Genomic DNA, 25,503 nt, shown 5'->3' with positions numbered 1-25,503 from the left:
ATTTATTTATCTGTTTTCAAAACCAACACATAAAAACATTTTTTGTCATTTACAATGCCAATAGCTCTAACTTTTCCAAAGGTGAGACCGTTGCATTGTAAATGCTTGTTATGTTATGCACTCACCGTTCAGAAAAAAGGTCAGTTTTAAAAAAAACATCTACCAGTCTTAATTGAGGAAGTCTCTGATCGGTGTATATTTATTTCAGCAATAAAATAAGTCTAACATAGGTACAGTTGTCGCTTGCTCTGGTGTTTGCATGAATATTGGTAACAGTTCTACCATGTTATGATAGATCTAATTTCAAGGCACAAATAGTGCTTATGAAGGATTTCACATTTCCGTGCAATTTGAGGCAGAATTTAAGCGCCTTTAGGTTCCTTAAGTTTTTACCAAAACAGAATAGAGTATGGCTTAGTGTGTATATCAATTGGTCGCCAGCAGACAGTGTTTGAGCACGAGGCTGTGCACCTCTGCATGCGGGGTTGTGCACTCCTGCACAGCGAATGGAAAGATGTGTGTGTTTATGAGTAAGGGGGTCACATCGGCTAATTTAAAATAGTCACGTAACAATGAATGTGCTTGGCAGAGTGGAGTAAGAATTGAGTACTATTCACTGTCTCAGGAAGACTGGGACATCTGACTGCTGTAGAAAGCTTTGAGTACTATTCACTGTCTCTCATGGAGTCTGAGGCACTCTGAGGCTGGAGCGTAGAATGTACAACGCATTTGACAGGGCCATGTGAGCCGGGGCCTGAGCGGGGCAGCTACATTGAGGGTTGAGGTTGTTCTGTATTTCTGACAGAAATTTGAAGAAATTATCAAGACTTTCAGCTATTGGCATTGTAAATCACACTGCCTTTATATGTGTTAATTATCAAAACAGATAGATAAAAGGCGTTGTCATTTACAATGGGAATACCTTAAACTCTCACTAATGCTGTTGGCATTGTAAATGACAATGTGTTCTCTTTATGTTTTTAAAAACAAAAGCAAAAAGAAAAGGCAATGTCATTTACAATGTCAATAGCTCAAAATAATGACATTGCGAGACCTATTGCATTGTAAATGCTTGTTTAATCTATTTACAGTGTAAATACTGGGCATAGAAGTTGAGAAGCACTCTAAGAAGAGTAGCGGTATTCTCACGGTAAGAACTTGAGGAAATCTGGTGTCGATCTGGTGTCGATTTAGTAAGAGATCTGCGGTGAAGTTCTAGTAACATGATCATTGTTTTCAATCACAGTGTCTTTTTGATGGCCTGGACTCTCTAAGTGTTCACTGCTCCACCTGGAACCCCTCACGGGTCAACCATTAAGGTACAAGTCACGGGTGAACATGTCATAACTCATGACAGTGTATGACGTTAGGTGTATAACTGGTGTTTTCATGAAGATTTCTTCTGTCATTCAGGAATCATCCGCCCCCATATTGGGCGTTGGATTACTGCTTTGAGAATTAGAAAGTGTTGTTTAGTTCAAAGAGTGTCTCACTTTATTTTATGACTTTGGTCACACCATTGTAATTGGATAGACGATGTTCCCACTTGTTGAACGTGGTTTGCATGGTAATACCACCACTTCCTGGAGCACTTTTCAACAAAGGGCTTTTGGAATGTGGAGAACTGGTTGGCACGTTCAGATTTTATGTAAAAGGATAGCGCACCATTGAACAGTTAGCTTTTAAAAACAAAAACATTCTCAAGATGATGGTTCCACAATGTGCAGAAGAAATGATTTTACTCGTTGTGTATTCTTTTCAGGTTTTGGCCCCTGATGAAGGGACAGATGTTCCCCAAATGCAATCAGTACTAGAGCCGCTCTCCCAATACGCAGACTATTTCCTCCGGGAATCGGTGGTGAACCAACTGTCCTTTATTACGGACACCACCGATGTCCTTAGTATCCTGGAGAACGTTCCATACAATCCATGTACACAATTTCTCGTATCGATCGATATCGAGTCTTTGTACACGAGTATTCCCCAGGACGCGACGCTGGTGGCAGCAGCGCGTGCCCTGGGGGATCTTGAATGGTTTTATGACGCTCCTCAATCTTTTGTCATGGAATGTGTCGAGTTGGCCCTCACTCGCAACTATTTCAAGTACAAAGACCAACTCTACCTGCAAACCTCTGGTACATCAATGGGGGCCACGATGGCCCCCAGACTGGCATGCATATATGTTGGCCAATTCGAGGAGCACATCGTCTATCCTGATACCAACCCCTTCTCTGGGCAAATTTGCCTCTGGAAGAGATATATAGACGATGTGCTCTGCATATGGTCTGGCTCGGAGGAATCTCTACTAGAGTTCTTGTCATGGCTTAACTCACAAGATCAGAGTCTTAAATTTACTTGGACATATAGCCACACTTCAGCTGTATACCTGGCCCTCGAAATAGAGTAATGTGTGGAAGGTGGCCTGAGCACCCGAGTCCACCAGAAACTCACTGACAGAAATTCCCTCTTGTTGTACGAGTCATACCATCCCAGAGCCCTCCGTGACAATCTTCCGGTGGGGCAATTTCTGAGGTACCGTAGGAATTGTTCTACTACGGGCACGTTTTTAGAACAGTCTGGTGACCTGACTAAAAAAATTAGAACAGCGCAGTTATCCATGTAAGGTAGTTAGGAATGCGAGAAAGAGGGCACTAAACACACCCCGTAGCGCCTTACTTGAACACACTAACAAAGAAAGGAAAGACTGTCTACCAGTAGTGATGACGTTCGACCCGATGGCCACGAAAATTAGATAGTCCATCAGAAAACATTGGAACTTGTTATCCAATTAGGACTTCTCCATGCCACCACCGAGATTTGCCTTTAAACGGTCAAGTAACTTAAAGGACAGGCTTGTCCACACCCGTGACCGTTTGCCCAAAAGAAATGATTGTACAACTGTACCTAATGGTCACTACCCATGTGGGACGTGCTCCGTGTGCCCACTCACGAAGAAGAGCAGTAGTGTGATTTTGACAACGGAAAGGGAGTGGTTTTTAAACCACTTTAGCAATTGCAACACAGCTAATGTGGTGTATAGACTGTTGTGTAGTTGTGGTCTTCAATATATTGGACTAACTACAAGGAAAATTAAGGTGCGCATACAAGAACACCTTAGCACAATTAAGTCAGGTAAACTCACTACTAAACTTGTTCAGCATTGCCATCAGGAGAAACATGCTTTTACGTGGACCGTGCTAGAGACAGTAAAGGGTAATCCTAAGAACATGGAGACAGTACTATTAAATAAGGAAGCGAGATGGATTTACAGAGAACGCAGTGATATATAGGGCCTGAATGAGATCATTGAGTGGAATAGAGTTAAATGACTGTGTATTGGAATTCTGTCCACATATGCCCTCATTCATTGATTACACAACCTGCAATTTAGGTGAACTAGATCATTGAGTGGAATACAGTTAAATAAATGTGTTTTGGAATTCGGTCCACATATGCCCTCATGCAATGATTACACAACCTGCGATTTAGGTGCTCCTTCTGTTCATCAGTGACAAAGTGGTGTTGGCTATTAATGAACCTTGTGTCTCTTCTTTGAATACTGGGAGCGTTCGTGCCCATGGTGCTCCTGAAGGACCATACTTCATACCATTAAGAACCTGTTAAATAAAGTTGTTGACAATGCCTTACATTTTTAGACAACAAAAGAGGTTCTTGCAATATGAATAGGCAACCATGCTCTTGAATTTCTTCCTCCATTTAATATCTTGATGTTTGGTGAAGCATTAATAACAGTTGGAACATGTATAGATCCGGGTGATTGAGACCAGCTAATACATCCTTGCACAATAATAATGTTCCCTTACTCCCTTGATAGGACCAGACTGTTTGTCATTTAAATACCTGGTCAATAAAGTTTTTGACAGTGTCATTTATTATAGACAACAAAAGAACTGAATGTATAACCGGTGGAACACATATAGATTTGGTTACTTGACAACAGCGACGATATCCCTGATCAGTAATACCGATATATATAAAAAAAAGTTCAGAAAGTGCCTTACAATATAAACTCCAAAAGAGCTCCGTGTGGTGTGAAAGGATTGTCAATTTTTTTTTTTTTTTTTTAATAAGAAAACCACCCTGAAATCTTTCACTATTGACTATTCTCATATGTAGTGGAGAAGTGATATAGGTGCTGAATTAATAGCAGTTGGAGCATGCACAGACCCGTTTTTTTGAGAATAGAGATCATGTCTTTGCTTAGTAATTACGATCTTTAACCCCATTCCAAGATGGCGCTTGCTACTTCCGCACACGATGACATCAGTGTGAGCATGCGCGATGTATCACGTGATCGCAAACTCCCGAGTGCAGTGAAATCAAACAGAGTTTTAAATAACGCCGGTAGTTAAGACGCGGTGTTCCTGGGATGATAAGAGGTCCTGGCTCCATTTATGTACGGTGAGGAGGAGGTTTGGTGACACAAGCAATGATTGTGCTGTGTGTGTTTTTTAGCAGTGAATCCCGTTTGACTAAGGTATTATTTGGCATTATTACCGAGTGGGGTCACTGGACTGGAGAGAGATGTTCTAGCTTGTTATACAGACATTAGGATGACCGGAACATCGTAACTGTTTGGAATCATATGCCCTTTGTTACTTGTGATATACAAACAACTTGGAGAAGGGTAGTTGGTACCGAGGGCTAAGTAGAAATAGTGGCCTTGTATAGATATAATTGTACATGCCACACTGCGGTGTAGAGCATTGTTTGCGAGCTCTAACTACATACTTGCATTTTTTAGATTGATGCTACAATCGACTAACGGGTGGATTTTTTTGCCTGATCAGCCGGTATGAGAGGACATGGCTGATTGAGGGTAATAATTTCCGCATGCATGTTAATAATTTATAAAAGAAGGAAGGTAGATTGGTTCTGTTAAAGTTTTTATTGGTTTTCTTCAACTCGACAGTGTCCTAAAAAGATGTCCGACAGGGGTGCGGCGACCGAGTGGTAATACCCTGATGAATCTGCCATAAAGTAACTGGGCAGTGAAACATGTTGGTGTCAGGTATCGGTATGCGACATTAAGCTACCAGCCTTTTTAACTCACCAGTTCACACTAGCACGAATAATAAAGTTATATAGTGAGTGTGGCTGTTGATTTTATATCACTTTGTATGTTGGTCACATCAGGGAGCTACCGGATTAGCTTCCCGCTGAGCACTTTTCTTTGCACGCACTCTCTTGCTTTATTTTTTCTTTGGAATAGGAATGGCAACCGATGATGAGAAAGGGGCAGTGAATTGGTAACATCAGCCAAGTTCCCCGAGGGTTGTTCGCCCGTGAGGTGCCTTCCTTTCCACCACACATTTTTTCATTGATTATTGGTTTGAGCGTGGGTGGTTGTATTGCCTTATTTTGGGGCATACATCATTGGACCTGTCGAGTTGAATCTTTACCTGGATTCTCCTGGTTTTAAGTATCAAACAATGGTTTGTAGAGGACCAGCAGTTATAAGAGAACACATATCTCACCATAAAAGATAAGGGGGAGGATCTGGAATCAGATAGTAGAAATATCCAGATTTGTGTAGATTTACGCTTATGTGACATATGCTAGCTATGGTCCATGGTACGGGGATTTTTTGATATTGAACCCAAAATACATTGGGCCTTGTTTTTGGGGGATTTCCTTTGTTTTCATTTTGTTGCAAAAAAGCAATGTGCAATTAATGATGATCATTTGAATCTTGAAATATTCAGTTCATGAAATGTAATTTGTATAGAATGACTGTGTAACGAAAATTAAATGGAAAGCAAAAGCAGTCAAATCTTTTGTGATGCATTGTAATAATTTAAGGTAAAAAACGGATTTGAGTTTGTATTTATCTTCTTAGGCTGTGCACGTTTGAGTCCAGGTTGCCTTTCAAGGACCAGGCCCCTCATCACTAGACAAAGGAGTAGCCAGAAATCTACAATACACCACGATGTGAACAAAATCCCTATTAGCACCATGTGGCCAAATGGAGCCTTTTAAAGTTCAAGTCTCAATGAATTTGACCACACAGCCATCTTTTTCGCACATCTTATTTCAATTACTTTATCCCTACTTTATCCATGACCTAAATTCTGCTCACCAGCCCTCCCTCTCTTTTTTGCCATTTTATCATTTTTGATCTGTCTTATTGCATTCTTCCCCACCCAACAGCTCCATCATACTATTGTTTGGACAAAAATGTCTCCAATCAAAGTCAAAGGAGCCATAAATCTCATTTTAAATATTTTTTTATACACACTAGCACACGGACATCAAAGTCACTACACAATTTTTTCAGCAATTACACTTTCGGGGAAGGGTTAACAGGAAAATGCTGTGGGGCTGTCTTAAAACTAGAATGCACTAAACATAAAAAGGATCCCTTTTGTGCTGAGGATGCTTGATTTCAGTCCAGGGAAGACATGGCTTGGCAGTTCGGTCTGGACTGTTCACATGAGACACATGGTCAAGACTGATTTGCATATGGCCATGTCTGAACTGGGGTGGCTTGGTGAGCAAAATAATGATGGATTAAACCCAGATCTGTGACTGGGGGTGAATGTTTTGCCATTGCGCAACATTCCATCCATCCTCTTGTGTGTTTTGCTGTTCACCCTATGTGGGAAGGGTATGCCCAGACGTGGATCCCGTGCTCACTACGCCACTGGAGTCAAGCTATCCTGGCTGAAGACGGCTTTTAGCCAGAAACCGGACCTAGGATGCTTGATTCCGGTCCAGGGAAGACATGGCTTGGCAGTTCGGTCTGGACAGTTCTCATGAGACACAGGTTCAAGACTGATTTGCATATGGCCATGTCTGAACTGGGGTGGTTTGGTGAGCAAAATAATGATGGATTAAACCCAGATCTGTGACTGGGGGTGAATGTTTTGCCATTGCGTAACATTCCATCCATCCTCTTGTGTGTTTTGCTGTTCACCCTATGTGGGAAGGGTATGCCCAGACGTGGATCCCGTGCTCACTACGCCACTGGAGTCAAGCTATCCTGGCTGAAGACGGCTTTTAGCCAGAAACCGGTCCTAGGATGCTTGATTCCGGTCCAGGGAAGACATGGCTTGGCAGTTCGGTCTGGACTGTTCCCATGAGACACAGGGTCAAGACTGATTTGCATATGGCCATGTCTGAACTGGGGTGCCTTGGTGAGCAAAATAACCATGGATTAAACCCAGATCTGTGACTGGAGGTGAATGTTTTGCCATTGTGCAACATTCCGTACATCATCTTGTGTGTTTTGCTATATATAACAAGATGGCACGATATTATGAAAATGTCAGAAACTGGTCGATATTTATAGATTATATTTTCTTTATATGGAATGGAGGAAAAGAAGATCTGATCTTATTTATTGAGTGGCTCACCTGTGGTAACATTACCCTGAAATTCACCTGTACCATGGGCCAGTCCAGATGTGACTTTCTTGACATTACCGTAAAAGAAAACTAAGGGAGGTTACTTGTTGAGTAATATTCTAAACCCTTGGACAGAAACACATTGCTACATCACACAAGTACCATACGAAGTGCCAGAAAGACAGCATTCCTTTCAGTCAATTTCTCTGTATTCGTCGAAATTGTACTGATATGAAGGATTTTGAGTATTATGCTAAGATTCACCAAGAAAAATTGAAAGAGCTAAAATAACAGGAAATTTTCCATGTGGTTCATGTATTAACTGTACCTCTGTCATTAAGCAAAATAAAATAGAACTAAATGGAGTGTACCACTGGATAAATGACCTAGTAAATTGCAAGACAAACAACGTAATTTATCTTATTATCTGTCCGTGGCAGAAATTATATGTCAGTGAGACTAGCAGAGAATTGAGAAAGAGACTAAAGGAGCATAGGTCCGCCATAAGATTGGGTAAAAGGAATGCTCCTTTGGTAGAAAATTGGATAGAACAGAAACATAAGGAAGACATTTGTTTTATTACACATGAAGAACAAGAAAATTTGGTGTAAAGGTTTTTAAATGTTTTTATTAGAACTTGAACTTAGATGCTTCCCTGAATAAGGACAATGTGTAAAAGATCATTTTTTAACTTAGTTGTTTTACTATGTATTAAATGTGAAACAATGATTTTATAAATATATTGGTATAGAAATTGTATAATAAAATCATTTGAACAGGATGATGCATGTTTATTTGACATGCTTTTAATGAATACATTTTCTGATATACCTCAGGCACAGTGCATTGTGCTAGACCAGGGGTTCCTAAACTTTTGATTCCTAAGGACCCCATTGACTCACCACTGGAAGCCGGGGACCCCAGCAATTTGTATGATTTTAATTTCAAACATTAAAAGAGTAATTTGACAAAAATAAACACACAAGTGCACACAAAACAAACACTTGAACTACTAAGGATTTTAGCATTTTATATTGAAAGAGTTTGCAAAAAAGGAAACATTTAATGGGAAGATTGGTGCTGTATCTCCGTGATTAACTTTTAAATGGTTAGTTTTATTTCGCAGTACAAGACTCCTGCTCCTACCAAGGCCAGATTGGAAACCCAAAGCAGCCCTGGCAAATGTTTTCAGACCAGTCCCCATACAGTGCACACCAAGTGCATTGAGTGAGCCTGACCACTACAAAGGGGGCTTTGGGAGGCTCTCCCCTCGAGAAAATGTAGGATACAATGGTGCATTCTACAACCAATTAATCATTATATATTGAATTGCATTAACTTTTAAAGAATAATAAATGATGACCTTACTATGCACCAGGATACAACAATCTTTGTTGGGATTCTTCAATGATTCCCTTATTGTCACCCTTCAACAGTGCCTCTCATTTCTCCATACGGTGCAAAAGGGGGTGGTGATGGACGGAGCATATGAACCAATCAAACACTCATACCCAGTCCACAGATCTGGGTTTAATCCATCACTGTTCTTTAGCCCACTCTGCCACCCCAGTTCAGACATGGCCATATGCAAATCAGTCTGACCCAGTGCCTAATGGGAACAGTCTAGCCCGAACTGCCAAGCCATGCCTTCCCTGGACCGGAAACAAGCTTCCTAGGACCGGTTTCTGGCATTACAGCCGTCTTCAGCCAGGCTTGCTTGAATCTAGTGGTAAAGTGAGCAAGGGACTCACGTCTGAGCATACCCTGCCAACGTATGGTGAACAAAGCAGTACAAAAGGGGGTGGTGATGGACGGAGCATCTGAACCAATCAAACACTCACACCCAGTCAACAAATCATGAGTTGGCAGTTCGGGCTGGACTGTTCCCATGAGGCACAGGGTCCGACTGATTTGCATATGGCCATGTCTGAACTGGGGTGGGGCTAAAGAACGGTGATGAATTAAACCCAGATCTGTTGACTGGGTGTGAGTGTTTGGTTGGTTCAGATGCTCCGTCCATCACCACCACCTTTTGTACCGTCTCATTTCTCCATAGCACATCTGTCACATGTATTACATTTTTTTTAATAGCCTCTCTCATACCATTGTAGGATGTCAAAGCACTTTACATCACACACATATAGAGACAATGAATCATACATGTAAATCAGTGTAGAGAAAATATTACATAAGGCAAAGCGGACCACAAGGTGTAGGATTCACATGCCATTCATACTGGTAGGCATTTTGAAAGAGTACTTGGTCTGGAAAAGCACAAGCTCAGGATTCAGAACATAACACAGTGGTTAGCATTGACTTTAACAATAAAAATCTATTTCCACCCAAATAAACCCCTTTAGCAGCATCAGGATAATGAAAGACCGGGAAAAACATAAGTTACTAACTTGTACCATGCAGTGTGTAAGCAGCTCTATGGTGACAGATTATAGGTCACTGTGCTAGATTATGATTGTCTCTTATGAGCTGCAGAGTAACACAAGAATATCTGTGACAAAAGCAGTAACCCCCTGACCTATGCACATAAAATACTTTTTTTTTAAATGCATGGTACACGTTCTTTGCAGCAGGCATATTAACCCTCTGTGCTAAATTAGATAAGTCAAACTTGCCACTGGACAAAACTCGCAGCTCTCTCCAACAGGTACATTAATCACTGGTGTTATCTTGATACATTTATTGTTGCTCGAAAACTGCTAATTCTACAAGGAACTTTGCAGTGCTTTTAAAACTGCTGCCTGAGGACCCCCTGAGAATGTGTCACAGACCCCTGGGGGTCCACGGACCCCAGTTTGGGAAACACTGTGGTAGACCATTGGTTGATCCAGAAATCCTCAGCACAAAAGGGACCCTTTTTATGTTTAGTGTGGTGAACTACCCAGTACCTTTTGGCTTTAGTGGGTGACTCTCTGTATTTGATATAGTTAAAACTAGAATGGACAGTCACTACACCCTCCAGCCCTGGGAGTAACACAGGCCCCTTCGGCCCTTTAGCACGGGGAGGCGGCACGCAATCCCTCAGGGACCCCAAAACACATCAAAGGATTACCATTCTGCCAAAATTCAATTATGCAGCTGTGAGATATAGGAGATTCAGGAACCCTTTCACATTCTTCAGGGGGGCCCCATTAGTTTAGGTTACACCAGTGCCCCAGGTTTATGGGTCTTGCTCAGTTCAAACGTTGGTCAAGAAATTTCTAGAATACACTCAAAATAAAACCTCAGCAGGCTCACCTGCAGTCACCATTTTGTGAGTTATCCATATACATGCATTCAAAAATGGACTCCTGTCCACATATAGTCAAGCACCATGCATGCAATTGAAGCTCACACTACTACAGCCACACAGTAAATATGTATTCACCATTTATGTCCTACGTCACAGGTAAAAAGTAAAAGGCTAGGAGGTTGTGCGAGTCTAGGTAGATCTTTTACAAGGAGCAGCCAGTAAGCATTTACGTTTACCACTGAAAGGCAAAAAGGGCTTGCCCTTTATTAAACTTGTTGCTGCCAGTCTCAGTCCTGTGAAAGGTCAGTTTCTTTTCAGGAGTGCTACACTTTAGAGATGTATCTTTGCCTTAGAACGATGCGCAGGTGACTCCAAGTTATAACCATGGAAGTATTCCTCAGGGAACATATATGGTGTCATGTTTGATGCGTCAAAACTATGAAAAAACACACTTTTGTTTAGATTGAAGCAGAGGCCAAGGTGCACGCTCTCCACAGCCGAAAACTAAGGGGCTTTCCCAATGAGATTATTACCATCAGCACCATAGAATGGAGCAGTGAGGAGGACCAAGACAAGTGCCAAATTTGAGTTTAACCAAGGCACTAGCCTAGCAAAGGCCTGCTTGCTCATCTGACATAGTTCCATGAAGCACTCCAAGTCCTGTAATTGCCAGGTGAAGTGAGTGCCACCTCAAATGCTGGATGCAGGTCGTGAACAGTCTCACATGCAGAACAGACATAAGGATTTCCATAGAAGCTTAAAAATGTTTGTTTCATGTCTTCTCTTCCAAAGAAAATCTCTCCTTGCACATCAAACCATCTTTTTTTTCAACATTCTCCATCATGAAAAGTGATGGAGAATGTTGAAAAAAAGATGGTTCTGGGGAGAAGTGGGGGTGGCCAGTGGCCTTCGCAAAAACTCTCTCCTACTTTGTCCTGCGGATGCCTTATTAGGGGAAGTTAAACACAGTTTGAAAACGTTGTCTGCTGGATGCAGACTGGGGGGCTGAGAAGACCTGAGATGTAGCTCCTATTTTAATCTAAACATGGAGTTGAAATTCTCTGTTGATTTCCAACTGGTGAGTGAGGGGAAGGTTGCTAGCATAGTTCTGCAACAGAATATGGTGTTTATGGTGTTTCCTGTTCCCTACTGCTAAATGTACATGTTGGATGAAAGCAAAGGTCTAAGGAAAGATGTGACATTTCAGTTCAGATCTTTCATTAAATGGTCCACAGAACCCCATCAGAAGTCTCCAATTCTTGCAAGGCCAGACTGGTCATTTAACCCATTGGTCATTTCCTCATGGGTTGGAGCCACTGGAGACAGGTTTTTGAGATCTGACCCCTCCTGGTGGGCCTTCAGAAATATGCTCCATTTTCCCAGGTTTTATTGAAGCAGGCACAGCCGGGTGAGAGAGGAATGAGAAAGCAATGAGAGAGGCATATTTGATCTTTTTTGCTAGGGCTGTTTTATTTCCCAGTCCAGCCCTGTATCTGTTCACATTTTGTCAGGAAAGGCAGACTATTAAAAAGGACAGGTGAACTCTGTTGATTGGGCGTCATTGTGGCAAGATCATTGTTGCTTGATTTCTGACCCAACTAGTGGCTTTGCGCCAAATGCACTTGAACAACTTGTGCTTGTACCATGGAAATAAGCCTGGGTCACCTCTAGAGTAGCATCTAGAGATTGTGCACACAATTGGAGTAATGGAGGGGATGTCAGTAGGTTCTTATTGTGGTGCGAGGATGACAGGATGTTGGAAGTGTGATACAATGCTGATTGGGGAATGTGAAGGTTGGAATTTGAAAAGGGCCACTTTGAGCTGGTCGTTAAGGTTGTAGCATGTTATCAGTCCTATGGTGTACTTGTTGCTCCTTATGCTCAGAGGAATCAATTTGCAGCTTAAACTTACAGGATGGGCCTATTATTCTGGGCCTCTATTGAATTCCTCATAAGTCCCCTGTATCAAGGATGAATGGGAGAGTAATTTGGAGAATGCAGCAAGACCAGAGACTGTACATAATTGCCCATCTATAAAAATACTAAATTCAAGAGGGTTTGAGCAAGTTGACAAAGTCCATCTAATCTAGAGACTAAGGGCCATATTTACAAAAGTTACTGTTTGCTATTACCAAATAGCGTTTTGATAGGAATCACTATTTGGAAATTGCAAAATGAGATGTACGTAAGATAGTATTTCACTATTATTGTTGTTGTTGTTGTATATGCTTTATTCGATATAAAATATCATAAAAGCTTGAACAAAGTATTTTTAGGGTTTAAAAAGTGCTGCAATCCATACAACAATTGGCACATTAAAAGTTCTTTAAAATCCATTCAAACCAGAATATAAAACAATTTTACACTGTACACTATAAAAAAAAAACAGATTCCTTTACACATGATAGATTAGGAGCATTTGGGCCCAGAGGATATTAGCGCTTACTATGTTTTAACAGGTTTACACGTAGCACCCAAGCGCTGCCCAAGTATTTTGCCAATGCACATATCATACTAGGGGACTAAGTGTCAGCTTTGAACATGCGCAGTGCTACCCTGTAATCGGTAAACCCCAGGTTTCTGCATGTAGGTTTCAGCCATTTCCGCCTGGGAGCACTGTAAGCGGGACATGCGAAAAAGAAATGGGGAAGTGATTCTGATGGAGCTTGGCAACCTGGGCAGCTCACAGAAGCCAAGCTATAATTCCTCCATCGTGCTACCCAATCATTTAGTGGGAGCATACCGAATCTGAATTTTGTGAATAGCAATCTGTCATGGGGAGATTGTATTAAATCAAAATAGTGCTCATATTTGGCAACCGGCTTATGCATTAAAAACCGTTCGGTGAGGGTCCCCCAATTGGATTTTCGTTCCTCCACCCCTTTCACCCATTCCCAGTATGCCTTCTTAATGATTTGCTTGGTTGGCACTCACTGGGTCGCCCAGGCCTCTCCGAACCCAATATGAATTGCCAACTGCTTTAATTTAGCAATCCACTTGATCTTATTCCCCGTGTCTAGATTAATAATCTCCGACAGAGCAGCCGCATAGTTGGCTAGTTCAGGGGTCCTTCTTAGGCGTACCCAGAACAATAGTGGGCGTAGTCTAACGATGTTAGTAAGGGACCGTTTCCACAGGCCTCCACGGAGCGGTGTCAGAGGGCTGGAGAGCGGAAGAGATACAAGACCTCTAAGGAACTTGTTCTCTGATCTTTCTATTTCGGACACCTCATCGAACCCCCATAACTCCGACCCTTAAAGTGCCGAAAGCAGTGCCCTACCATCGTAGACCACAAGGGCTGAGCCTACTGGTCTACTAGTTGATAGCTTCTGCTCTCTTTGGATGGCTCCCACTATCCTTCTGTGATTGAGGAGCATCTTGGCTATATGGGTATCCCACTTCATTTTGTTGTTCAGCCTGATCCCCAAATAATCAAAAGACACCACAGTTTCTAAAAGGGTACCATTCAGGCTGATGGTGTTCTTGAAGCGCTTGTAAGGGGAGAAAGTCATCAGTTTAGTTTTATCGGTGGTAATTGTTAAACCTCGTAAACAGCAAAATTGGCTAAATCTAACAGCAGTTTTTGTAGGCCCGATGGTGTTTTTGAGACCAGTAACGGATCATCTGCGAAAAGGAGGGTAGGAGTTTTCTCCCCAGCCAGGGTTGGGGCATCTGATGGAACCTCTCGTAAATAGTCTACCACCCCATTTACGAAGAGGGAGAACAAAGTTGGAGCCAAAACGCAACCCTGGCGAACCCCCCTATTCACTGCCATCCTCCCTGTTAGCTGGCCTTAAGTGCCCCACCTGATCCTGGCATAGTTTCCCTCATGAAGCCGCTTGATAAAATCTAGAATCATAGGTGGAATCCCCAAGTCGTGCAGGACTTGCCATAACTTGGCCCTGGGGACCAGGTCAAATGCGGTCTTGAGGTCAATGAACGCCAAGTATAGGCTGCCCTTCCCGATGGATACCACTTTCCAGTGTATGGCACAGAATCTGAAGATCTCCATCTATCGTCCCTACATTCTTCTGGAATCCCGCCTGGAAATACGAGAGGATATTGGCCTCATCCATCCAGGACCTGATTCTCGTTAGGAGGACCCTGCCAACCACTTTTTGGATTACATCGATTAAACTAATCGGCCTGTAGTTGGCAGGATCCTCCTTATTGCCCTTTTTATATATCGTAACAACCTCTGCCCCTTTCCAGGAATCCGGGACAGGATGGCCTCTGACTATCAGGTTCATTAACAGCAAAATAAAGTCTGCCCATACTTTTATTTCCTGCAGGAGCAGATCCCCAGGAAGGCCATCAGGACCCGCCGCCTTTCCTGCGGGTAGGCCGGCTATGGCAGCTGAAACCTTGTTGATCTCAAAGGGCTCTTCTGCGTTAGCCCCCTCTAGCAGATGGTCTAGACTAGTCAAATGCTGTGAAAGAACCGCTGGTCCCTGCCGAGGATGTTTCGGCGTCACAGTACAGGGCAAGAAAATGGGCATGCCATTCATTCTCTGTAATGTGATTAGGAATCAGATCGGATCCATTCCTCCTACCTTTATTAAGTATTCCCCAGAATACTGCAGGATCCTTTAGTAGTGAGGCGGATTTGAGTTCTTGCCAGTGGTCTTCTTCCCAGTTAAGTTTTGCCTGATCGACTGCCTTTGCATACTCTTTTCTCGCTATTCTAACCAGGGAAGGGTTGTTTTCTTTTAAAGCTAAGGAGAGACTGCGCCTCTTATCCCTGCAACCGTCTGAGTGCCATAGTTTGGAAGACTTGGGAAGCTGTTTCTTGGTGGTACTCTGATTGCTAGGGATCGGACTGGTGAAGAACTCCCCCAAACCCTCAATAGTCCTCTGGTCGAATTCGGGGAGGGGGGAGGGCTCAATAGACCCTATAGCACTGATCGCCTCGAGCTCTATTGATTATTTCCGCTCGATGATTTCTATGATCTTAGCAAATTTATCCTCCTGGTATGCGACCTAATTGCATTTGAGGCGGCGATTACAGTGAGACGGGACTACCTCTTTTGTCGACATCCTCATCGGATTTACAGGCTTTGAACTCGGCCAGTTGTTTTTCACTTGCATACACAGTAGATTGTGGTCGCTATCCTGGGTAGGATTCACCTCCATATCCAGCAGGTCTCCCCAAAGTTGAATGCCTAGAAAGATATAGTCAATCCATGATGGACAGCTTAGCCTGTTGTAAGTATTAGCCTCTTTTGCGTCGGAACGAGTCCGCCCATTGACAGCTCTCAAATTATACTCAACAGATAGGGCATTCAATTGTATGGCTCGCTGTGTCCACTTTTTGATAGCGGGGAGACTCAACAATGGGATACCAAAATTGCTGTCCTGCTCCCCAGTACCAAGCACATCCTCCTCGCAAATCGGTTCAAATGTGCAGTTAAAATCACCTGCCACTGTAAGGGCGGTGTTGGGTGGTAGGGTGGACAGTTCAGTTTCAAGAACTGACAAGATGGACCAGCCGACCCTCTAGCACACACAATAAATATCTCCAAATTAAAACTATTTGGAGGTCCTTTCACCGTCAGGTGTAGGGTATCTTTAGATGGAGTTGTGTGCATAGTAGTAGACCAGTTTAAGGAAATGCTGAGCCAGATATGGAGGCCCCCAGAGGGACGGCCCCTCCCCGTACTTATAGCTGGAACAAAATATGTTGCAAACCCTGATTTGTGCAGGGGACCCATACTCCAAGTCTCCTGGAATAAGCAAATATCCTGTTCAGCTATAAAGTTGTTCCATTCTGGGAGGAGCATTTTTTTCTCTAACCCTGCAATATTCCATGAAAGAAAACGAATTGCACCGATGTTGCAGCCATTCTCAGTAAGTGGGACATTTACCCCCCCCCCCCGCACTGCTCTGCCCGTCTCTTGACTACTATGACGGGCAGGGTCATCCTGCCAAAACCCGTCCCTTGCTTCCTGATGGTGGTCCAAAGAAGGAGGCTCAACAAGTCAATCCACTCGGCTTAGACCAGACTCTATACCCTCCTCTCCTGATGACCATTGTGGGGTGCAGCGGAACTGGATAGAGGAGTGCCCAGGCGGAAGCGTGCGGAACTCAAGTTCTACCAGATTTTTAGCTATGATGGCACTGAATAGCTGTAACTCGATGCAGTCCGTCACAGAACTTCCCAGGCTGTAGCCTGGTCCTCTCTAATCATCGACCTACAGCCCCTGACATGCCTCGTCCAGTGAATTATTTTATTTTTAAGGGAATCGCTACTCTCGTAATGGTAGTTGCCTGTTAAACTTGGGACCTTGGTCATGTAAATCCTGGGATGGGGGATCTCGTGGTGTTTGCATCCCAAATGTATACCTGATCTTATGTTGCTGCCCTGGCCTTCCGTCACTGGGATGTTCCTATTGACGTTACCTAAAGGGGGCTGATTTTCCAAAGCTATGCGCCTGCTACCTAAAAGTGGGTCTCGATTACACCAGGGGTTGGGATTAGGTTTGCCAGGGCCTATGGACTTTCCCGGGGAAGTCTGTGCTATGTTCTTGTGCCGTGATACTGGTCTCCACCCTGCTCCCTCGATGTCCCCCAGATGAGTCCTGTTGTTAGCACTACGGGCCTTGAGGAGCATGGATGGAACCACAGGAGAGGGGGTTTGCGTCCACAACTAGTCTTGGGCAGTAAAGAAGGGGCAGGGAAGTTATCCCGACTATGTCTGAGGACATCCACCTTCTTACTCAGAGAAACTAATTCTCTTTCTAGAAGAGCTACTTTTTGCAACAGGGTAGTTATGTTGGTTGAGTAGGTACTACAGATCACTGTTTTAGAGGGAGATTGGGATTCATGTTCTTTACTCGTGAGCTCTACTATGTTGTCCTCACCGATGAATTCTAAGATGTCATACCTATTAGAACACGGAATTTGGGCCTCAGCTAAATCCCCTTCTAGACTACAATTTATGGCATCATCAACTGGTCCACAATCAATCTGCACTACAGAAAGTGGCGTTGATATACCCTCTTCAAACATATGTGTCATTTCAGTATCGCAAGTTTGTGGTGTTCTTTTACTAAATATTGCAGGAATTACTCTTCTCTTTGCATCCATGGTGGGATCATCTCGTGAGAGGTTAGGGACAATCGAGCTGGAAGAGTTGTTGACCCCTAATACTTCCTCGCATTCGCTTACAATTGCCTCAATCCTGGTTAGGACGCAGTTAGTTGCCGCATGTGGTGCCTTCTTAGATTTTTTCCCCTTTTTTGATGGTACTGGACCTCCCCCCTCCATTGACTTCCTTTTCCTCATCAGATATTGCTTAGTGACGTACGGGTTAAAAATAGTATGAATATGAATAAAAGAGAAAAATAAAAAAATATCAAAATACAGTTTGCACAACCCCTCAGGTGTCCATAAAATTGATCGGCCCCAACAAGCGACAGGTCAGAACGCACCAGTCACCTAGGAATATTATTTTCGCGTTAAATTTGCACCCAACGGTACCTTGGATTACAGGACCCGGTTGGTCGGAAAATGAAGGGGAGGGGGCCCAGCCCAGCCTCCTCTGGCCCCGGATGGCCACAGATGGCCAGGCCTTTGCCTGGGCTTCGCCCACGCGCGTCCAGCGCTGCGGGAGGGCCGGTCCGACTTAAAAGGCCTCTGGCGCCCTCCCGATGACGTGCAGCACGAGCGCCTCACGCAGCCCCCTGGGAGATGTAGGCGTGGGGGCTGCGGGGGCAAGAACACAGGACCCCGGTACTGGAAGCAGGGTGGAACGACAATGCAGGAGCTCTCGTGGCCGTTCCCCTCACGGCGGAAATGGCAGCAGGTAAGGGCAAGAGTAGCTGTAGAGCACGTTCACTATTAGCAATTCAGTCAGTGACATTCAAATTTCCCTACAACTCTAAGGCTAAGGATGACGGCGAAAAGGACCTTGGGGCAGGAGGCGGAAAGTTGCATTTTCTGATAAGGTGCTGGAGCTGTTAGCTGGTTCATGTGTGCCACACGTTCCTCAGTCATATGGCAAAGCATAATTTTCTGTACCTGAGGCCCAGAAAACCAACATTTTGGAACAGCATACTGGAAAAAGTAAACTCTCTTGGTGTCACTCAGAGGATCAGCCTCGAAGAAAAGAAACGCTGGAATGACCTAAAAACTCTTACCAAACAGAAGGTGGCCAGCAGAATGACTGAGACTCGTAGCACAGGTGGTAGCCCCCTATAAACATCCTTCTCCCACTCCAGTGGAATCGCTTATCAAGGGGACACTTAAACCTGAAAGTGCTGTGAAGTGGCAGACATTGACACCTCCAATCCTGCAGGTAAACCATTTTCTTTTATATATTTTTCCATAACATATTGTTTGTTAGTAACAAAACTCCTTGTAGATGTTTGCTGCAATTTAGTAATGCATTATGGGAGTTGTAGTACAACTAAGTGATATGGTGTACTGTTTTGATGAATAAACTACACATATCTATATATGATATTCATTTCAAAAACACATAAATCACATTTTCAAAAATGTTACGCAAACTTAGTAACCATTTATTTATAATACCTCTGCAATACAATAGCACAGATGACACCCAGAACATGTCTGATACCACTAAAGCTGATGAAGCAATACAGACAAATCGATATTGAAGACATCAAATTTGCTACTCCCATGCCCATAACTGCAACTACTATGAGAGCAAATGTGGTCCCACTACCAGACTTTGAGGAAGGTGTTGAGGAGTAAACACAAGGAAGGAATACAACACTGTATGTGCACTGGACACACAGACAACGTAAAGTCAAACTGCAAACAGTTTACACTGATATTGTCTCTAGGTCAGACAGTTCTTAATTGTTTGGTGCCCTTGAGAAATCAATCATCACAGTACAGTGCCTACAAGCCAAACCGATAAAAACTGTGAATAGGCATCTGAAAAGCATGTCACGTGCAATGCTGCAATTGCAGGAAGGTCAAGATATTTCTGCCACGGAGAAGGAGTAACATATGTAAAGGCACAAGCAGCACATGACATGCTTCGGCGCATTTACAAAATCAATCAATCGATTTCTAGTAGCTAATACCACTTTTGCCAGGAGAACTGTGAACATCCAAAATGACATGTGGCACTTCTGCTAAAATGCTGCATGCTGGCTGGCCAAGTGACTTCAGTCCCGAACATTTTACCACCATCTGTAGGCAAAGACAGATGTAGGCTCAGTGGCATATCTTTGCCTGGTGAATGCTGTACAAGGCAAATACCTTGACAGACATCTTGAACAGATATATTCCCCAACTCCGCCATGAATACGCTTTTCCCTGCTCGTCATCTCTTCCTGACATTGTAGCGCTAAGACTTTCCTCCTCCCTGCTATTCCAATTGCACCCCTCCACCTTAATTGGTTTAACCCCAAGACAACGTGCTCTCTATGAGGTTATCTCAAGACTCACGGACGACCTCATTGCTGCTCAGCACACTTGGATTTCCGAACCTATTTTGTTGAACCCTGCTTTATTGTATCAACCCCTAGACAACATGCACACTAAGAGGTTATCCCAGGACTCACGTACTACCTTAATGCTGCTCAGCACACTTGGACTACCAAACTTATATGTTAGAATACTGCTTATTGTATGGATCTTGCTCAAAAACTGTTGTTAAGCGCTCCGATACCCTCCTGTCATGCTAGCTCTATATAAAACTCCTTAAATAAATAAACTCCACAGCCAAGCCCTGCTGAGGTGACTAACACCACAAGTTGTAAAATGTGGCTTTTGTATAAACTCTGATGTATTATACTAGTGTGTTATGTTTCTGTTTCCAAACGTTGTTGCCTTGTTTTAAACAATTACATTCTATAAAGATACAGTTCATGATACACAATAACAATACCTTGTTACAACATGAATAAAAGGTACTATTTCAGTCATGTAAAAACCTTACCATTATGTGTGTTGGCTACTTCTTAGATTCAGTCATCATTCTTACATAAAAAAAGTTGCGTTGTCATTGACCCTCTGCGGATTGTGTCCCTTCATCTGAGTCTGATTCTGGCTCTATTTTGATATTGTGAAGATCCTTCCTCATGGCTATGTTGTGAAGAATGGTACATGTGGTAATGTTTTTGCATCAGGTCTCCGGTCTGTAGAGTTAGTGCTTCACCAGTCATGTGTAGGCATGTAAAACATGATTTGAGAATTCCAAAAGTCTGTTCAATTATTGATCGCTTGGTTTTATATGCCCTGTTGTACTGTCTTTCACTTCTGGGCCTAGAATGCAAGTATGGTGTCAGTTTCCAAGGGCCAAGGCATATGTACTGTATCTTTAAATAGTTTGAGAAGGAGAACAAATTTGATTATTTTACCAAATATACTTTTAAACACTGTTGAACTGACTTTGCAGTCCTCTTACTAACTAAAAAAAAAAAAACATCACCAAATTCTCAGTATGAAACGGTTATTTATTTAACTGTTGTTTAACATAAAGGAGTCATGCGTGCTGCCAAGGAATCTGGCTACAAGGTCAGTTATGATGCATGAGACATCACACAGAATCTGTACATTGAGTGAACGGGTCATTTTGCTGTTTCTATAAATACATTCATTTGCAGAGTGGTGGACATATTGCAACATGTGTGCTATCAAAAAACCAATAATGTTTGGAAACAATGCTAACCGATAAAACAGTGAGTGTTTGAAAAAAAACATATTGTTTCACTTTGCCAATCACGATGTTCATAAACCTATTAAAGAACCTAGAAAATGCACTTAGTGATACTCCTCTTGCCACTGCTATAAATGACTGGAAACTGCCAGAAGCTAAAAGGAGTAGACAGCACATTATTTGTACAGGTGGTGGGATTGATTTGCTTGTAACTGTTGGGGTTTGTTGATGAGGATGTAACTTAGAAACTAAATGCAAAATTGCCTCCCTACTCAGTCTATACTTCTCATAAATCACCTCCTCATTCTGCTCAAACAAGGGGCCGCTGAGCCTTAATAACCTCTCCTTTCTCCTCCTCCATCTCTGCCTACCATCGAAAAATCCTCATCCTACTTGCCAAGACATACAGACCTGCCATTCTGGAAGAGCCACATGCATTTGGGTGACTTTTTACCCTTTGCACCTCATTACCACCTGTTACACATTGATGGTATTTGCATTTCCTAAATGGACATTTTGCGACTGATCACAGTTAGTAAATCCTTTGTATGTAGTGTTGGTGATTCACTATTTGGTAATACCAATTTGTGAGTTCCAATTTCAAAATGCAAACAACGCGATTTCTACATGATGGAATTCTCACATTGGACCATCAAAAATGCCCTTCATTCATACAGTTAAGCCATTTTGCATTTCCTAGAGGGCTCAAATAGCGTTTCACACCATTTGAAAATGCAAAATGGCTTCGTACATATTGCCCTAAGTGTGTGCTCTTGATCGAGTTTACATGTAGAGAATCCACATTAACACTGCTTTATTGAATGAATGGAGGTGTGATGAGCATGCAAACCTATTTTACAATCGCAAATACTCTGAACCCGAGTTCAGTCACATTTTAGGAGTCATTAAACTTTTATTGACTTCTAAAATAGGATTACAAACTCATACTGATTCACTGTTCGGAAGGTGTGTGTTGTAGGAGTCCCTTTTAAATACTCAGTCGGTATGAGATGACTGAAATCGAGTTGCAACTCAATTTAAAATTGAAGACATCTGACTTGAGGTGGGGAGTCATTCACAAAGGGGAAGGGGGCAAGCAGGGTCCCACTCTCCTTTGAGAATTTAAAAGAAGGCTTGTTCAAGAACAAGCGGTGGTCCATGGGAACCACTGCCAACTTTTTAACTTTTCACACAAAAAACAACTTACTTTTAAATGTAGCCATGATTCATTGGAGGAAAACAGACTGTATTAAAAAAATAAAAACTTTTTGTAAAGGCAATCAGATATGGTTGTCTGATGAACCTAACAGACGTATTCTCAGTAGGAGACATATGCTGAATTATTGTTATACAGTTGACACACTAAATAAATGTTCGATGAACAACACTTACTTCCTCTGTATTAAGGAGTAGAGCTTGATCTCTCTTGATTTGGAAGTGTTCCATGTGGTATTTTACCCATTGACTTTATTCTATTTTCTATTGCTCTTAGCTATGTGTCTGGAATTGTGGACTTCTACTATAAGGGTGACAAGAGCATCCAGAAGGACCAAGAGCTTCAAGCATGGGTGAGGGAGATCTTCAAAGAAGGCTTCCTGGAAAGGCAATCCTCTGGTATGATTGCTTGAACTTATTGCCAAGTGTTTTTGTTTGTCCTCCCCATTCACATTCTTCTCACTGATTATAGCTTAATAATAATCCCGCATTTGTAAAGCACAAACTAATGACTCCTAAGGGTCTCATGGCACTGGGGGCCATCTGGGAGATTAAGTGAGATATTGCCTAGAGTCACATGAGGCTGAGCTGAGCTGTTGCCAGTGTTGGGATCGAACCAGGAGCCCCACGCTCTGGAGTCAGCCCCTCTGGCCGCTTTGCCACACCTCTCCTCAATATCCTTGATTGCTTGATATCCTAAGCAATAAACTTTGATACGGATTGCGAAACCAAAAGTTTTAAGAATTTTCCTGATTGAAGTGTCTTCCAAAGTTAAGAAATGAAAAGTTTCTAAGAAGGATAGAATTCATTTTCTGTGTGCTTCATTTTTTAAATGCTGTTAAAATGCAAATTTTGGTTTTATAACTCAATCTTATCTATAATTCTGTGCCATTTTTTCATTGTACTAGAATTCAGAAAGCACTTTCAACAATGCTGTCAATGACATTGAATTGTAGCACCTTATTGTAACTATGTAGAAAATTTGCCAAAATTAAATATCCTGCAGACATATCATTTCAAACAAACAACTGCAGGCCTACCTATCGATGGCCTTGAGGCTCAGGATCTGACACAGTCAAATCAATCAATCAATCAATCAGGTCATTTATAGAGCGCACTACTCACCCGTAGGGTCTCAAGGCGCTGGGTTGGGGGGGGGGTGCCGTTACTGCTCGAACAGCCAGGTCTTGAGCTTCTTCCTGAAGGAGAGGTGGTCTTGGGTCAGGCGCAGGTCGGTTGGGAGTGAGTTCCAGGTCTTGGCGGCCAGGTAGGAGAAGGACCTTCCTCCTGTTTTCGCTCTTCGGATGCGGGGGACTGCGGCGAGGGCGTGGCTGGTTGATCTGAGGAGGCGCTTGGGAGTGTAGAAGTTGATCCGGTTGTTGAGGTAGCTCGAGCCTTGGTCGTGTAGGGCTTTGTGCGCGTGGGTGAGGAGACGGAAGGTGATTCTCTTGTTGACCGGGAGCCAATGCAGATCTCTCAGGTGTCCGGAGATGTGGCTGCGTCTGGGGATGTCGAGGATGAGTCTGGCCGAGGCGTTCTGGATCCGCTGGAGTCTCTTCTGGAGCTTGGCGGTGGTTCCGGCGTAGAGGGCGTTGCCGTAGTCCAGTTGGCTGGTGACGAGGGCCTGGGTGACCGTCTTCCTCGTCTCGGTGGGGATCCACCGGAAGATCTTACGTAGCATGCGCAGGATGTTGAAGCAAGACGAGGAGACGGCGTTTACTTGTCTGGTCATGGAGAGGGAGGAGTCCAGGATGAAGCCCAGGTTGCGTGCGTGGTCCGTCGGTTTGGGTGCGGTGCCCAGGGCGGGGGGCCACCAGGAGTCGTCCCAGGCGGAGGGCGAGGAGCCCAGGATGAGGACCTCCGTCTTGTCCGAGTTCAGTTTCAGGCGGCTGGTCGTCATCCATTCGGCTACCTCTCTCATCCCTTCGTGCAGGTTGGCTCTGGCGGTGGCGGGGTCGTTGGTCAGGGAGAGGATCAGCTGGGTGTCGTCGGCGTAGGAGATTATGTTGAGGTTGTGTTGGCACGCGATGGCCGCGAGGGGGCTCATGTAGACGTTGAAGAGGGTGGGGCTCAGTGAGGATCCTTGAGGGACGCCGCAGATGACTTTGGTGGCCTCTGACTTGTACGGTGGTAGGCGGACTCTCTGTGTTCTTCCGTCGAGGAAGGAGGTGATCCATTCCAGTGCCTTGTCCTGGATTCCGATGTTGCCGAGGCGCTGTACTAGGGTGCGGTGACAGACAGTGTTGAAAGCCGCGGAGAGGTCCAGGAGGATGAGGGCCGCTGTTTCTCCGTTGTCCATCAGAGTTCGTATGTCATCGGTGGCAGCGATGAGGGCGGTCTCGGTGCTGTGGTTCGCTCGGAAGCCAGACTGTGAGGGGTCGAGGGATCCATTCGTCTCGAGGAAGGCGGCCAGCTGTTTGTTGACGGTCTTCTCGATGACTTTGGCCGGGAACGGGAGGAGCGAGATGGGACGGTAGTTCTTGAGGTCGGTGGGGTCTGCTGTGGGTTTCTTGAGAAGAGCGCTGAGTTCGGCGTGCTTCCAGCTCTCAGGGAAGGTGGCGGAGTCGAAGGAGGTGTTGATGATGTCCCGCAGGTGGGGTGCGATGACAGCGTCGGCCTTGTTGAAGACGTGGTGAGGGCAGGGGTCAGTCGGAGATCCGGAATGGATGGAGTTCATTGTGCGGATGGTGTCTTCGGTGCTGATCGGAGTCCAGGTGCGGAGGGTGGTGGTGGGTGGCGTTGTTGCGGTTGTGGCTTGCGTTGGTTGGTTGCTGAAGCTGTTGTGTATGTCCGCGATCTTGTTGTGGAAGTAGGACGCGAGGGAGTTGCAGAGGTCTTGCGACGGGGTGATGTCATTGTTTCCGGCGTTGGGGTTGGAGAGCTCTTTCACGATGTTGAAGAGTTCCTTGCAGTTGTGTGCGTTGTTGTCCAGCCGGTCCTTGTATGTATTTTTCTTGGTGGCGCGGATCAGTTGGTGGTGTTTCCGGGTGGCGAGCTTGAGGGTGGTCATGTTGTCCGTCGTTGGTTCCCTTCTCCAG

At 43.9% G+C, this 25,503-nt stretch overlaps 1 protein-coding gene across 1 annotated transcript in view; it reads left to right on the top strand.

Moving 5' to 3' along the window:
- Nucleotides 1-25,503, top strand: part of LOC144799600 (hydroperoxide isomerase ALOXE3-like) — a 634,644-nt gene that overhangs the window by 589,703 nt on the left and 19,438 nt on the right. Inside the window, exon 11 of the mRNA XM_078670997.1 lies at nucleotides 22,743-22,864. Within this exon, the coding sequence (XP_078527123.1) occupies nucleotides 22,743-22,864 (122 nt within the window). The remainder of the gene's footprint in view (nucleotides 1-22,742; nucleotides 22,865-25,503) is intronic.

The sequence above is a fragment of the Lissotriton helveticus genome, chromosome 12 (assembly GCF_964261635.1).
Source record: "Lissotriton helveticus chromosome 12, aLisHel1.1, whole genome shotgun sequence".
NCBI lineage: Eukaryota > Metazoa > Chordata > Amphibia > Caudata > Salamandridae > Lissotriton > Lissotriton helveticus.
This window is presented reverse-complemented; position numbering and strand designations above follow the sequence as displayed.